This window comes from Numida meleagris, chromosome 4 (genome assembly GCF_002078875.1).
Source record: "Numida meleagris isolate 19003 breed g44 Domestic line chromosome 4, NumMel1.0, whole genome shotgun sequence".
Taxonomy (NCBI): domain Eukaryota; kingdom Metazoa; phylum Chordata; class Aves; order Galliformes; family Numididae; genus Numida; species Numida meleagris.
Genome location: NC_034412.1, coordinates 40,219,028 through 40,234,513, shown reverse-complemented (window position 1 = coordinate 40,234,513; position 15,486 = coordinate 40,219,028). Strand labels below are relative to the sequence as shown.

General features: G+C 43.3%; 1 protein-coding gene across 11 annotated transcripts in view; it reads left to right on the top strand.

Moving 5' to 3' along the window:
• FAM13A (family with sequence similarity 13 member A) overlaps window positions 1-15,486 on the top strand; it is a 115,493-nt gene that overhangs the window by 48,163 nt on the left and 51,844 nt on the right. For 2 of the 11 annotated variants that reach the window (XM_021396792.1, XM_021396791.1), the window contains exon 1: window positions 10,133-10,255. The exons of 7 other annotated variants lie outside the window; for them this stretch is intronic. In XM_021396792.1, coding sequence (XP_021252467.1) covers window positions 10,218-10,255 — 38 coding nt within the window. In that variant the 5' untranslated portion in view covers window positions 10,133-10,217. Of the gene's footprint in view, window positions 1-10,132; window positions 10,256-12,153; window positions 12,239-15,486 lie in introns of those variants that run through there. 2 more of the 11 variants (XM_021396793.1, XM_021396794.1) reach the window with 2 other exon arrangements.

Here is a 15,486-nt window from a genome sequence, read left to right as displayed (position 1 = left end):
GTACATTTGTCTCCACCCTCCTATGCAATCAATTCCCTTCTTTCTTGCATTGTGAGATGCTGGCACTAGGAACTGCATTACATAATGAGTTGTTAAGAAAAGCTTTCAGTTTTCTAAAAACACAGCCACAAAGACGTGTGATTTATGTTTCTCTCCAAGGTAGGCGACTGTGAGTGGTGAGTCAGGGTGTGGTGTCAGCTCTTCCTCAGTTCTTCTCTGCTGTCCATATAATGACAGTCACAGTAACGTGTAATTATGTAGATTTTTTCCCATGCAAGTCACCTGGGAGGATTTCAGTTTACTTTTTCAAGCATTTGCACCCTGCACAGGTTACTGCTTTAGATTAGGCTTTACCCATTAGGTACCTTCCTATTTATGTCATCATTTTATTTTTGCCTCTCTATACAAGATTTATCTGATGACAAATTATGGTTTGTGGGATGGAGAACATCTTGCATCTGATCCCCTGACCTGTGCCACAGAAGTGGAGGTTCATTTTGGAAGCAGCAAGAATCCTAAGCCAAACAAAGGTCTGACCACTGATAGATGTAAAAAGCAGCTCTTAAATGCCATAAAACATACGGGGAAACAAAAGTTCTTCTTTCAGCTGATAAGTGAAGTGCATTAGCTTTTCCTGTTTCTTGGGACAGCATCCAGCAGCCTTAGAAACCAAAAAGGGACTACTGTAAGTTCACAGTACTTGAGTAATAACCTGAATTCTCTCTGAGTAAAAAAACGGCTCCCTTCACATATCTCAGGTATTGCCCTCACTGCTAGAAGGATTATTTATTTTGTCATCTTGTTCATTTCTTTCTTATCTGCTTTTGCAGTGATAAGAAAATCCCTTCATTTCATGAAGCTGGTACCTGATCATGTTTCTTGCTGTACAGAAGGAGGTGGCAATTTTGAAGTCCTTTTCAAACAAAAAGATCAGTGACCTCTTATGGGAGAACACACCATGGATAATAAGGAATTTAAGCCTGCTTTGGAAATTGTTTTGTCTTCAGTATTCATGTTTCAAAAACAAAACACCTGTCACTATCTCTTTTACTAGTATTTAGGGAAGAGGTAGAACTTCTGCACTGTGGCTTTATGTACTTGTAGTGCAGTGAGTGAGTAGTTCCCTTTGCTACAGCTTCTTTAGCCTGTCCCCTGATATGCCCAGTGCATTGTTTAGCTAAGGAAGGTCATCACAGTTTGCCTCGTTTCCGGTAGCTTTGCAGAGCAAGCAGTTTTCAGTCACCTGAAGCTGTGAGGTGCTCCTTCCTGTGCTGCTTCCCAGAGGGGACCTTGGCCTGCTTCCTGCAGGCAGGCTGCAGGAAGAACAGCATACAGAGGTCAGCAAGTTCTCAACCAGGCTTGCTTGCTGTTGCAATTTCCCGGTTCAGCTCAAATAATTGTGCATATGGACGTTGTGTTCAGCACGTTGCCCCGTAGGCTAATGGAGTTCGGCTGTGAATTTCCATTACACACATGTGTATTTTTAATCAAATCGGTCTGCTATCTGTCTAGTAAGAAAAGACTGAGGGTGGCAGGGTAGCATTGTCATTCAGTGCTCTTGTCACTTTGCTTGCATCTGTATCTGAGCAGGTTCAGTGTTGTAAAATTCTCCTCTTTCATGGTCAGTAGCCATGACAGATTTCCTTTCATTTTTTTTCTGCCCATGGGAATGGGACTTCTGACTAACTGCTTATCTACAAATTGCACTTTCTCACATTGGCTCAGTGCCTTCCTCCTGGCCTGAAAGTGCTACATCTGGAGGTGTGAAAGTAGTTCTATTTCTGCACTAAGGTTTTCCTTGGCATTCTGCACGTGCTGGAAACAGTGCAATTGCACTAGGGATAACTCCAAAGAGAGGCCACTAGGTAATTACGAAGAAATTACTAAAGGCTGCTTGGATATTGACAATTTCTAATCATTAAGGCTTTGACAGGACTGCTGGAGACAAGAGACTCCACCAGCAATTCCTCACTTCCTTTCACAGTCTACAGGCTCTCAGAATGCAGAAGTTTTGTATCACATGGGGAGGGATTAGTATCTCATAAAGGTAATGTTTTTATTGTCTTTTATTACAGTCAGGGCTCACCTAACTGCAGTGAAACAATTACTCTGTTGGGAGCACTACTTCTACGTTTTATAACACTTACAGATGCTTCCTTAAAAAAAAATTCCAAACTCCAGAAGGCGTTAAATTGGAAAAAATAAAGATAAAATAAAAATCTGAATCAAGTGCTCACCATTCTGAGAGGGCTAGTGAGCATCATACAAAATAAGGGAAGTGTCCTCTAAATTCCTGCTAGCATTCCACTTGATTTATGTGTGTGGGTTGGAAAATGTAGGTTTTTTATTTTCCAGGTCTGTGCAGGCGGGTTGGGCAGTTGCAAGGTTTTAGCCTTTCTCATGTCGTTCTGGATGTTCCTGATAACTAAATAAGCACTTACACTGAACCTTTTTATTCCCTTCAGTATCCACTCCTAACATAATTCAGACTGGCCTGCAGCAGAATAGGAGCATGTTTGCACAGCTTGAGCACACACTGAGTGATCAGATGCAAAGCTGGTAATGCTGATGGTACAACAGTGAACCATGCTGCTGGTAACATTGCTTAAGCCCAGCATCATTGTATCAGACTGCACGTAAACAATATTTCATGTTTCTTGATGTACACATATCTGAGTACAGAAAAGAAACACAGGACGGGCCTGAGACAGCTGTTCTCCAGGCAAATGCAGTCAGGCTGTGATAGACCTGGTCAGAGTTGTCCCTTAGCCAGGACCTCTCTTGCTTCCATGGCAGATGTGTCTTCCAGCTCTAGACAGAGATCAAGTTATTCTCACCTAGCTCACTCCATACCAGTCAGTCTCTCCTGCCAAGTCTCAGCCCAGACATCACTTCCTATCACCTGTCTTGGGTGCCAGAAGGGCACTTTTGCAAAGTGAGGATTCCTTTCTGTTATGTCATGAGCCCAAGAAGAGGAGTTATTTCTAGAAGGTTTTCTGGAGGGTAACTGCCGGACTGCCTTCCTTGCCAACAGGGAAGGTTGTTTATCTTTCAGTGAAGTAAAAAGCCACATTCACCAAACATGAATTGTGAAGACTGCTCTTCTGCTTTGTTCAGCCTCAGCAGTTTGAAGTACCATACCAGTGTGCAAACCCATCGGCCCCTCCCCTTTTCTCCAACATCATCCCAGCTGCTTCTCAGTTTTGAATTTCTCTTAATCATCTGACAAGAAAACAGCATCCCATTTGGGAAGCAAAGGGAGTTCATTCCGCAACAAAGATATGATTGCAGGATATCTGGACCCTGGATACACCTCAGAAGACACAACTCATTAGATTAGCTGAGCTTTGGAAAGAACTTGCATTGAAAATAACATGACAGAAGATCAGACTTCTGCTTGTTTACTTGCTCTTCCATGCTCTGGCGCTTGAACTAACAGGTGTAAGGGAAGAGTCTACTGACCTGCTGTACAGCACACTTTACCCTGTTCCCACAGCACATTAGCTGGCACAGCTAGTCATCAGATGATGCTTTCACTGAAAACCCTTTAGGAACCTGCTCCCAGTCCTCCCCCTTCTCCAGGAGGGAGGCCAAGAAATAATTTCTGGGCTAGCCCATGGAGAGAGAGTCTTTAGAACAAGTTGAAGCGGCTGGCAGTGGGTGTGGCAGTGCTTACAAAGGACACTGCTGTTTAATGGAGAGCTGCCACAGCAGCTAACCCAGGGCTCCTGGGACCTCGGGGTGTCCTGTTCCGTGGGAAATGTACTTAAGTGCTTATCTGTTGGCTGAGGTGAGGAACTCTGAGAAGCTTTTCCTTTACTTTCCTCCACTTTCAGCAAGTTTAAGCAGTCTCAGTATGGGCATGGAGATGCCATCCTTGAGTGACTGGTCCTTTCCTCCTCAGAATTAAAAGTAGCTTTTTATTACGCCTTTCCCATTTAGATAATTTTATGGTAGAATTTATTTGAGATTGTGAAAAGTATGTACTTGTGCTCTGCTTTTTTTCCTGTTCATTTCCTTACTGCAGCAAGTTCAGCGCAGAATGCTGAACAGAGATGTGCTCTATACTCATTATTTAATACCTTTAGTAGAAATCATGGATTTTTTTGAAGTTTTCCTTTCCTGAGAGATTTTTGAAATGGGTAATTTGGACTACTTAGAGGAATAGTTTTGTAACAAAGGACCAAACTATCATCTTCCCTCATTAACTATACCCATAGTGTCCCATATTATATGGAAAAATTTAGCCAGAGAGATGAGAACTAAAGTGATTTCCTTTACTTTGACAGCAGACAGTAGTGTCTGCTATGACCCCATTATTTTCTCATCCCTTATAAATGATGGCTGAATAACTGTCTGCAATCTGTTGCTGATGTTGAGCTCCCTTACTCTGTCTTAACTGACTAAAAAGCCCAAGGGAGAATCTAGAGAAACTACAATGTCAACTGATTATATATTAAAATGTGCCAGAATGTTCTCATAATTGATAGCGCATGTCTCATTTGAAGAGAATTAATGGCAGCAGAATCTGCTCATTGTTACAGTTTTAGGGTCAAAAGAAAACAAAATAAAATTCCAACATGATTTCCTGCAGGTGAGAGAACCACGACTCATTCTGAATTAATTGCCACCTCAACTGAGTTGGTGTGGTTGCAATATAACATTTATTTTAGCCTTTCTTTGTCCATTCTTGATTCTAAAATTCCTCTTGGTAGAAAATTCACCATTGTCTTTGATAAACTGTGTCAGTTGTTAGTCGTCCTTGCTGTTTAAAAATGTCTCATTTCTAGTTGTAATTTGACTATCCTTGACTTCCAGCCAATGGATCTCATTCAACTTTTGAGTGGTAGTTCAAATATTAACATTTCCTGCCTGCATACATAGTCTGTTTAATTTAAAAAGCACTAAATGTGTGGGCGTTAGTTTTTGCATTCCCTTTCTGGGTTGTCTCTGAGCTCTCTTCAGGTTTTCACAACTTGCTTGTGAATGGGAATTCCTGAACTGATCAGAGCTTTCATTAGCAGACACACTAGTAACAAACAGATAAATAAAACAGCTTTTCTATGCGGCCATCTGTGTTGATGTATACATGGATGATGTTAATTTCTTTAGCAAAATAGTCACTCAGAGCTTGTATGGAAGTGCTGCTCTAGCGTGATGTTGTATCCCCCTGATAAAGCTGGGTATTCTTTAATCTCAAATTTCACTCCTATGTGGCTGTATTGCAGCTTGCACACAACACGCAGGCAGAACCACCAGTATTATTTTGTGTTTCCTTTCCATTCATTGATAAAATTAGTAGGACTGGATACTAGCCTTGAAAATTCAGTTAGTACTCACTCACTTTCAGAGGGTTGCCCATTCACTGAATTTTATTTTTGACATATTAGTTGCTCTTTCTTCCCATTCCTGCTCTTTTTCCCCATCTGTGCTCTTTTGGACAGAGGCTATTTAATCATCTGTCTGCTTTGTTTGGACATGAAGAGCTACAGTTTCCAAATATGGTTTTTATTTATTTGTGTCTTGCTTATTCCGAATATGCACACAAATCTTCTGCTCTTCTCCTCTACAGGAAGTTTCCCAGAGTATTTTGCATTTGTAATTCCTGTTGTTTATATGCACAGATATTCTTAAGAGAAAAATGTATGTGTCAATGTGAGCATGTGTGTAAATAGTGGCATTTTAAAATCTGTATTGGTGGTATTTTGAAAAGTATGTTCTTTAATTTTCAGCCTGTTTAGGATGTGCTTATATCTTTGCTTTTTTTTGCTTTGCATTTCATATTTCTCCAAGGGGGAAATTATTAATGTAACTTAGTAAGTACTGGGGGAATACATTGATGACATTGAGCAGAACTCCAGCACCTTAAATAATTTAAGATTTTATCAGACTGGGCAAGATCTTTTTTTTTTTTAATAATATCTAATTTGTGTATGACAGTGAAGTGAGCCAAGGGATAACTGCTTTTCAGAAGGCAGACACAGCCACGTCTTCAAAAAATCCCTTAATTAAATCAGGTATATTCCCTGTCTTCTGCTGCTTTGCTGGTCACAGATTCTCTTCTTTTGTTGCTTTATATGCTGGGAAAATTATTTGTTGTTCAAAGTATGGAAAGGAAAGAAAGAAGAGAAAGCATCTCTATAATGATGATTGACTGGACACTTTCCTTCCATATGTGTGTTCATTCATTGATGACAGAAAAGCGACTATTCATCTTTAGTTCCAGCCAGTATATTTTTTTTCTTTCTTGAATCTCAGTAATAAATCTTCAAATCAAATAGCATGAACCCAGATGGTGCCTTGCCCAGGTGCTGAAGTGTAGTGGCATGTGTTGGCATTTTGGTGGGTTTAATCATTGTTATTTTTATTTGTTATCTGTTTTCCTGAAATATTCACAGTACATTAGGGAATGTAGAGTCCATGGAGAAGATGCTGCACCTGTCCTGAGACGATTTTGTCCCCCACTATGCTTACTGTATTTTTTGGAGCATGATCTTCTGTGCTAGGGTGAGAACTGCATGGGAATGGTGGCTTTTTTCCATTCTAAGCATTTGATGATACACAGTTGGGATGAGTCTAGATTTAAAAGTCTCCAGTGGGGACGGAGAAGGGTATGTGGCTGTATCTTCCATATGTTTGTTTGGTGGTACCACAAATAGCCACTGCAGTGAATTGTAGCTGCCAACAAACGATTCTGGCTTTCTGAGCAAGCAGTAGGGGAATGTAAGAATTGCATACAACTTGCAGAAGAGGTTTTGTTTTCCATCTTTGACATGGGAGAATAGATTTAATGAGTCCATGCAACCAAATCCCAAACAAAACGTTGCATAATCACAGGTCTTATATGTGATAATCCTGTTTGAATTATGCAAGAGGGCAGGGGGAAGGGTAGTAATCTTTACCTATGTCCAGTAGCAAGTTGACTTTGACATAAAAACATCTGCAGAAGGAAACTGAATTGTTTGGAGATAAGACCACAGTGTTCTGGCAGCTTTTATCTGCTTACTGTGTGCCACAAATACATTGCTTGTGATTTGTACACATGAATTTGGCAGATGAAGTATTAAGGAGTTCTGTGCTCATTCAGCAGGGTGACTGGTTCAGTGGGAACTGATGCAAGGTGACGTGCACTTTCAGGCTTCCTCCTGCTGTCTGAGGTGCAGGTAGCACTGATGTCACAAGTGGTTGGACTTTGTGCCCCAAAGTACTTTTTAAAATTTCACCCCTTTTGATATTTCTTCATGTGAGAACCTTTTACTGTAATACCTGCAGCTCCTCCAGAAATAATTTAAACCCTGGGAAACCAGCAGTGCTACCAAAAGTCCAGCAGATGCATTTTTCGGCTTTGGTCTCCTTGTTTTTAGTGGGTATTGAAGTTGCATGCTTCTGGGTGTGCAGGGAAAGGTGTGCTATGACACTTCTTTGTCATGATGTTTTCATCAACATTAAAGGTGCAAATAAGGAAAGAGAGGATAAAACTGGAAGCTCGTCAAGGGGACTACAAAAGAGAACAGGAATGGGAGGTGGATTTGATGGAGTTGATGGCACAGGGTGCACTGAGCAATTTCAGTGTTCTCCCAAGGCATCTGGTTAATCTTAGCACAATGCCATCAACCGACCTTCACGGATGCTAATTCATAAATTAATGTTTCTGATTATTACAGTGCCTCTTTTTGCTAGTGAATTCTTTGCTGTGGATGTTAGCACTTTTAAGTTCATTTATACAGACAAGTCACATGAAAGTTGAAACAAAATAGCTAGGAAATAAACTTAGAGCACAGCAGCTATTAGAGTTATCCTACTTCAATTTGTTCAGCAAGCTGCTCCAGAGAACCCTGTTTCCTTCTCCATGTAGATGGATCCTTCGTTAAATGTGGAATTTTTTTTTTTATTGGCATCCTCATGGTAACATTCAGTTTACAGAAGTATAATAAACTATGAATAAATGTGAGCGTATAAAAAAAAGGCTGGCCAGGAAGGGAGTAATTTGATTTATTGTCAAATTGTGAAACAGTACAAGGTGCTTTTGTTTTATACTGAAGCACTTTTGTCTATCAGAGTAAAATCTTTCTTGCATGATTTTAGTTGCTTAAGCATGCTTATAGCACATTTAATTTAACAGGAAGTCATGAAGATATTCATTTAATTGACACAGATAAGAGCAGGCCAGATCTCTGATGGCAGTGCTTTATCAGCATTGCTGACTTTCCAGAAAAAAAGGGGCCCTTTGCTGTGCCTGGCATGACTGTGCTGCAGCAGAACAGGCTTGTGCTGAGGCAGTGGGCAGAAGCATTACTAATGTACTTCTTCCAGGGAGCCTGCTGACAGAAGCAAATATTAAACAGTTCAGCATACTGAAGCAGAGCCACTTCTCAATTGACCTCTGTGTTTCCACTCCATGCCATCACTTTCTGAGGCTGCAGCTACCTGCTGCTTTTGCACCGAAGATACAGAACACTCCTGCCTCCTGCTGAGAAAGGACAAGATCTGTTAGGCATCCCTGCAAAATGTCCTTCTGTTAATCTGTGAGTGCCTGCTGTTTCTCTAGAAAGCTGCGGTGGCTCACGAAACATTCTCATGACCTACATTTGTATGGAAGTCATAAATGTACAGGTACTAAACTCTTGCCACAGCTTTCACCCAAACCAGTGCCAGTCCTCCCTGGCTTGGCATTGAAGGCGGGTGTGCTTTTAATATGGACTTGAATTTTAGAAGGTTGGTATGTCTGGCTGTGTGGGAATTAACCACTGGGTTTTTACCACCTAAAATGTTGAAAGGCTCCGTTCTCTTGTGCATCCTCATCAGTTTTGGATTCTCCCCTGATACTGATAAAATAACATCGTTGACAGCTGTGGCAGCAGCAGAAGTATTTGTTTGATGCTAGAGAAAGTTGAAGGTGATTCCTTGGATTTTTCAGGCAGAGGAGGTTCAAAGGTTAAACATAAAACATTGGGTATGCCCCTTTAGAATCCATCAAACATTTCAGTGCAAGACCTTGCAGATTTTGTACTGTGTGTTTTCCAAGGCTGCTACATCATGGAAGAACTGGAACGTGGCACACCATTGTGTAGTGTTCTTTTCCACAAATTTCTACGAGGTAAAATGGTCTGATTCACTGATTCAGAGCAGTATTTGGACAGCAGCCACACATATCTAAGAGACAGTAGCTCTTGAGGGTGGCCCACAGGGAACATCAATAAAATAAGTTCTGCATCTACTATGCTACCGTTTAATTTCAAATGGTAAAGGAAGCATTCCTATACACTCCTTCACTGTGTGTTGGGATTCATCAGCCAACTACTTCATAAACCAGTCACATTCCAGTTGCACCTCCTGAAATACAAAGGGACAACACATTCATGGGGCCCATAAATGTCTACACGTAGCAAAGGCAAGCGGGTGCAGCAGCGTGGCACAGTGCGTGCAGAATGCTGTGCCCATGGAGCCCCTGCCCTCCTGGGAGCAGCGGCCATCTGCTGGGGGATATTCACATGGCTGGGGCACGATGGTCACAGTTAAGTGACATTGATACCCAAGCTTTTGGCAGTGGTTTTGTCAGAAGGCATGCTGCGGTAACTAGGCTTCAGCACGGGGCATTTCTTGTGTATGGAGAGCAGCCACCGTCATAAATCTTTAGATTAACATGCATATGATTTTGTTTTCCTCTGCAGTTGTGCTGCGTGGATCAAATGCGTATGAGTGGTGCTTGCAGAGCAGCTCAAGGAGGTGATTGCCGCTTTGGTCAGTGGGAGAGTAGGATTAACCCAAACTGTGATAACAACGCTCATTTCATCAGCTCAAGCAACTTATCCCCTTCTGGGATACGGCATTCTCACAGAGCTTCTCCCCCCAGCACGCGTCCTCCCGGGCACAGGGCTGGGGCGAGGCCCGTCCCGCCGGCAGCTCTCCATCCCACGCCGCAATGCAGCAGCCACGCCGCCCTCCGAGCGGCGGCCCGGGCCACCAGCGGCCGGTCGCTAGGCCCGGGCCCTTCACGCGTGCCTCGCCTCGCCTCCGCCGGCGCGGTGCCACCTAGGGGCAGGCCCGGCAGAGAGCGGGGGCCGGGCCGGGCCCCTCCGCAGCGGGGCGGGCCTCGGGAGCGCCAACCCGCGGCCGGCGGCCCCTCGCTCCGCCCCGGGGCCGGGCCGCGCCGCCGGCTCCCCGCGGCCAGGCGCTGCGGGCGGGCGCGGCCGGCAGAGCGGCGGTGGAGCAGCCCCATGGCCAGCATGGCCTGCGAAGTCATGCCCCTGCAGAGGTACGTGTGCGGCCGGTCGCGGGGAGAGGTGGCCGTGCTGAATGAGGGGCTGTCTTAATGAGGCGCTGGGGAGAGCGCGTAGTGAGGGGCTGTGGGCGTGTGGGGCTCGGCGTGCCCGCGGCTCTCCCCCTGGGGCTGCGCGGGGTGGGCGGTCCGGCTCAGCGGAGCCCCAGGGCACGAACCCTTGGGGTTCTCGCACTCGTCTCGCTGCAGGTCAAAAACACGGTAGAGAGGTTCGGTTTGGGGGAGAAAAGGCTGTTTAGTTTCCCCGGCGCTGGGACACACCTCCCTTCAGCACCAGCTGTGAGCGCGGAGCTGCGCCGGCATGTGCCGTGCGAGAACGGATGGCTGCGGGGAGGTGCTGGCATGGCAGCGCCCAGAGCCATCCTGGGGCCGGCGGAGCGTGCTCTGGGGACTCACCGAGTCACCGCACGGCCTGCCGATTGCTCTTTTACTTCTCAGCATCACGCGTGCTTCTCTGCCGCAGAGCGAGCGCCGATCTCTCTGCAGCCTGCAGAGCAGTCCGTCAGCGCTTCGGCACGCCTTTTCAGCACCACGGCCGTGCCGCTTCGGCAGAAGCCGTGAAGTTGCTGTTTACTTGGGCGCAATAAAATAACGACGGGGATTGCTGCTCAAACTGTTGTTCTCTTGGTAAAGCACCGTGTCCTCTGCAGATGGGTGTGGAGAAAGTCCGTTCTGCGGGAATGCTGTTACGGAGTTCCATGTTGATGACTGCAGAGAAGCAGAAGTGCAGTTTAAATGTCTTAAAGAAGCAGTCATAGCCCATCGTGCCTATTTGCAGGGCCAGCTCATGTCGTATTTTTAACCATTTTGTGTTCCAGAACCTCCGGTTACCATAGGTAGAGGCAGAACAAGTGGTTGTTATCATGCTCCCAAATGCGTGTATTCAGCCCAGGGGGAGATAGGTTTCCCAGGACAGCCTTGATTAAACACTTTGGGGTTTGTTGTTGCAAGGATTAACCCTTGATCAGTTAGAAATGCACGCTGCTTCAAAACTGAATATTTGTATTAACTCCCATTAAAACTTAATCATGGTACAGAATTATTGGATTTTGCAGCTAAGAAGAAATAGATTTACGAAATTGTCTTCTGTTTTGTCTCTTTGGTTTATTTTTAGTATATGTACACTGTACTTCTAGCAGCTAATTTTTTTGGAGGTGAAGCGCAGGCTCTCGAATCCTTTTCCAGCAGCATTCTGTAGGTTGCACTTTTCCCCCATTCTTTCCCTTTGAACATTGTCTCCTCCTTGCTGAGTGCATCATTTTGCTGTTGAGGAGGCTCCAGCTGGCTCTGGAGCTTTTTCTCTGCTTGAGGAAAGTAGATCCCTGACAGTGGCTATGAGTCCTTGAGGTAGGCTGCTGCTGCAGTGACAGCTGGCTGCACACGATGCCCGCTGCCTGGCTCCAAAGCAGGTCTACCACAGTATCTGTAAGCTGTGAGTCTATCTACCTGAAAATCACATCATGTGCTTGCATAGAGCCATATGTGCTATGCCATGTCATTTTATTCTATATATAGGTGTCTGTGGAATGGCACATGAAGGGATAGGGTAGCCTGCTGTGTGGGAGTGACAATGGGCCTTCAGGGTTGTGTTTCACTGCACGGGAAGAAACAGAAGGCCAAACGTGTTGAACTCTTTCCTGCAATAGGAACTGTGTTGCCTAAGCCCTGTAAAAGGCACCTTAAGTGGCACTCTGGTTGCATTCCTGATTTTCCAATAATCTCTCCACCAGCAATTGTCTCTTTTGTTACTAATAGATTAATGTGTTTTTTGAATGGCAACTAGCTTTGTTTAATAACCTGGATTCCTAGTTAGAGCTTTAGTAACACTGTTAATGTATGTTTAAATTCATTTACTCTAGCTCAGTGTATTGCAGGTTTAGCAAAAGCCGTGTGAAGATGAAACCTGTTGCTGCCTTTGCCAGTTGCATCTGTCGGTTTCTGTAGGAGATAAGAAACCAGGTACATGCTGGGGCCTTGCTTGTGTCCAGTGGTTCTCTTGCTTTGCACTTTGCTGAAACAAATTGATGGCAAGGAAAAATGAAGCCATCGCAAATGTTTCTACAGTGTGCATAGGGGAGTGTGCCTGGTCTGTTTCTCATCTGTACAACAGCAATTGACTGCATGGACTGCCTCGCATGCAGCCAGCGTTGGGATTGTAGAATTCACCTAAGTGGTTTGTTTCCTTGGGGTCTTTCACAAATATGGAATATTTTAGCCTGAGAACACATCTCTATTCCACTGTACTTTCCTTTTGTAGTGGAGGCCATATTCTTTTTAACAGGTTAGGGTATGTCTGCACATAAAGCTGCATTGTAAATAAGTCTGAGCCTTTGGACTTTGTTATCACTTTCTTTCCGACATACTTGGAGCGTTTTACAAACACTGATGAAGTATGTTCTGGAATATCCCCCTCTGAGAGTGGAGGGAACTTGTCAGATGTGTTTGCTTGGTTTCCTGGTGGTATAACTAAGAGAGATTGAAACCAGTGGTTCTCATCTTCCTGAGTGAAGATAGTAGTCATAGCCTATGACAAAATGCTGTATAAACTTTTGGCCTTCCAAGCTGACCTTTGATGAGTTGGGTTCTGTCTTTTCCCAGCTCTGACTTTGCTGCGTGTAGAAGCCTGTGGGTTTTCCTGGCACCACCAGGTCAGCAGCGGAGGGGCCTTTGGCTGAAAAAGGAAACAGACGTGGAAATTTTTTTTGGTGTTTGCCTTATGGCACCCACTTGATTAAGCAAGAAAATGTGAATATTTACTGGAAAAAAAAGGGCTGCTAGATAACTTTATTTGAAGCCTGCAAGCTTTTAACAAATAGTCCTGAAACAGAAATGACTGGTTACCTAGTAACAATTATTAACCATTAAAATGCAACAGATATGCATGCATTATGCAACTTTCCACTTAAATTCTGAGAAAAGGTGAGACTTTGGCTGGTATGCGCCTTCTGCCTTTCTGACCCATTTTCTAGTTTTATCCTAGTGAGGACCATTGCCAAACCACAGGAAAAAGAAAAGACACTGCCCTGTCTTTCATAATAAGCCCCAACTAGTTTAAGAAGTAAAACAATAAAAGCAAGCTGTTTAACATTGACGTCATTTTATAAAAGATAAACATATTTGCAATCCAGGATGATACTGTGTAGAAAATAATTATACAAAATTACGCTGTTGGGCATTCCCTTGGATTCAGGTATGTTAATATAAATGTAAAATCAGCCTCTTGCTTGCAGTGGCATTTATGAGCAAGAAGTTCTTCCCATTTCATCTTGCCGTGGGATAGCCCATACTTCCCTGGTGTTGCTTCAGAGTGAGAGGGTGTGTGTAACGTGTTTTCAGTCCATTTTTTTTCAGTTCAGGCTATGTGCCTCAACCTCATTCCCCCCCTCACATACAGACTGCATAGTTACGCCTGTGGATAGGAATACTACAGTATATTCCTAATGCGTACGGCTGGACCGCATGTTAGCTTTTCCTACACTTCCCCACTCTAGGCTTGGGTACCTATGCTTTAACCTTGGCTGTGGCAAATAGAATGATAAATAGAACATACTCCTCAGATGTGTGACAGAGTGCTCTTTCATGTTCACCTCGGCTTGTCTTTATAAAATAGTAATATCGGCATTTTGAATGCCAGATAGGATGCAGAACCTCGTGCTTTTTGCAAGGCTAAGAGGTCGCTTTCTACTGCTCTGCAGTCATATTGCTGTATGCTGTGATCTCTCAACTCGGTTGAGAAACCTGATGAAGAAACTGCTGAGGGGAAGATAGAAGGATCAATATTTAAATAGTTATTGAAGATATTTTGCAAAGCTTGTGAACTAAAAATAAATAAGCTGAACTATAAGCCTGTATTTTGACATTTGGTCTGTTTGATGAGTAGCTTAAGTTTAAGCAGGTACTTCAGCATGACCTTAACTTAAGTATGGTAAATGTATAATGTTACTGTTACGTATACATGTATAAAAAAATATAACTGATGGAAGACCGGAGATAAATACCAAAAATGATGCATTATATTTTTGACCATAACAGTCTTCAGTGAAGATGAAAATGTTTGCATGGAAATGGCTGTCATAGGGAAATGGCTACTCACATTTCTTAGAGCTACCCCACAGTTACTGCATACTGCATTTCTCCTCCGTCACCCTCTGGTTAAGGGTATAGAGCAAGGGTGGCATTGCTCAACAATTGATGATAAGTGCTGCTTTTAATCATCATAGAATCATAGAATGGCTTGGGTTGAAAAGGACCTCAAAGATCATCGAGTCTCAACCCCCCTGCCAAGTGCAGGGTCGCCAACCACTAGACCAGGCTGCCCAGAGCCACGTCCAGTCTGGCCTTGAATGCCTCCAGGGACGGGGCATCCACAACCTCCCTGGGCAACCTGTTCCAGTGCGTCACCACCCTCTGTGTGAAAAATGATGACTGTCGTGTCACTGCAGTGTTATCATATTTGATTAAATTTATGGTTATTCTCTCATTAGAGATGATCTTATTCTTCTTTTGCGTGACATGCCTCAGCAGTTGCTTTATATGCAGCAAGTAGCTTATATTCCCTGCTATTTCTCATGTGCAGAAACATTACCTTTTACCCACTGTTGTGAAGCACAAACTATGGGTAAGTCACTGTAATGAAAAATTATGTATGCAATAAATTTTCATGACATGTTCAATCTTGGATTTACCACAAGCAAGAAATAACTTTTATGGGAAAGTAACTTGGGGGAGAAAAAGAAATGTTGAAGAATGCACGAATAAGTAGAGATGTTCAACAGAATGTACTTCTGTGGCCTCTAAATTGGGGGTTCCTTGAAGTTGTTTTTAGTGTTGTGAATGCTGAATATCAAAATTAGTAAATACATAATATTGTTAAAATCCCTCACAATTGCAAAAATGGCCTGTCTTTTAATGCAAGGTGGCATGGTGGTTCTGAATGATGAGGAAAGGACAAAAAGTTTCAATTTGTAATAAGTCACCCAAATTTAGCCTTCTTTCTCCTCCTCCCAGAAGCTACATTAACTTTTGATATCGTTAGTGATTGAACACCGCTGAATTTTCAATGGCCTTTTGTTTGATCACATTAGAATTCGAAGCAGCAATGTAATTGCTTGAAAATAGTATTCTCACTAAAAAAAAAAATAATTTCTTTTGAAGTCCAGAATTGTTGTAGTGCAGTAGAAATAGCCATTCCTTTATCTAACTTTTGA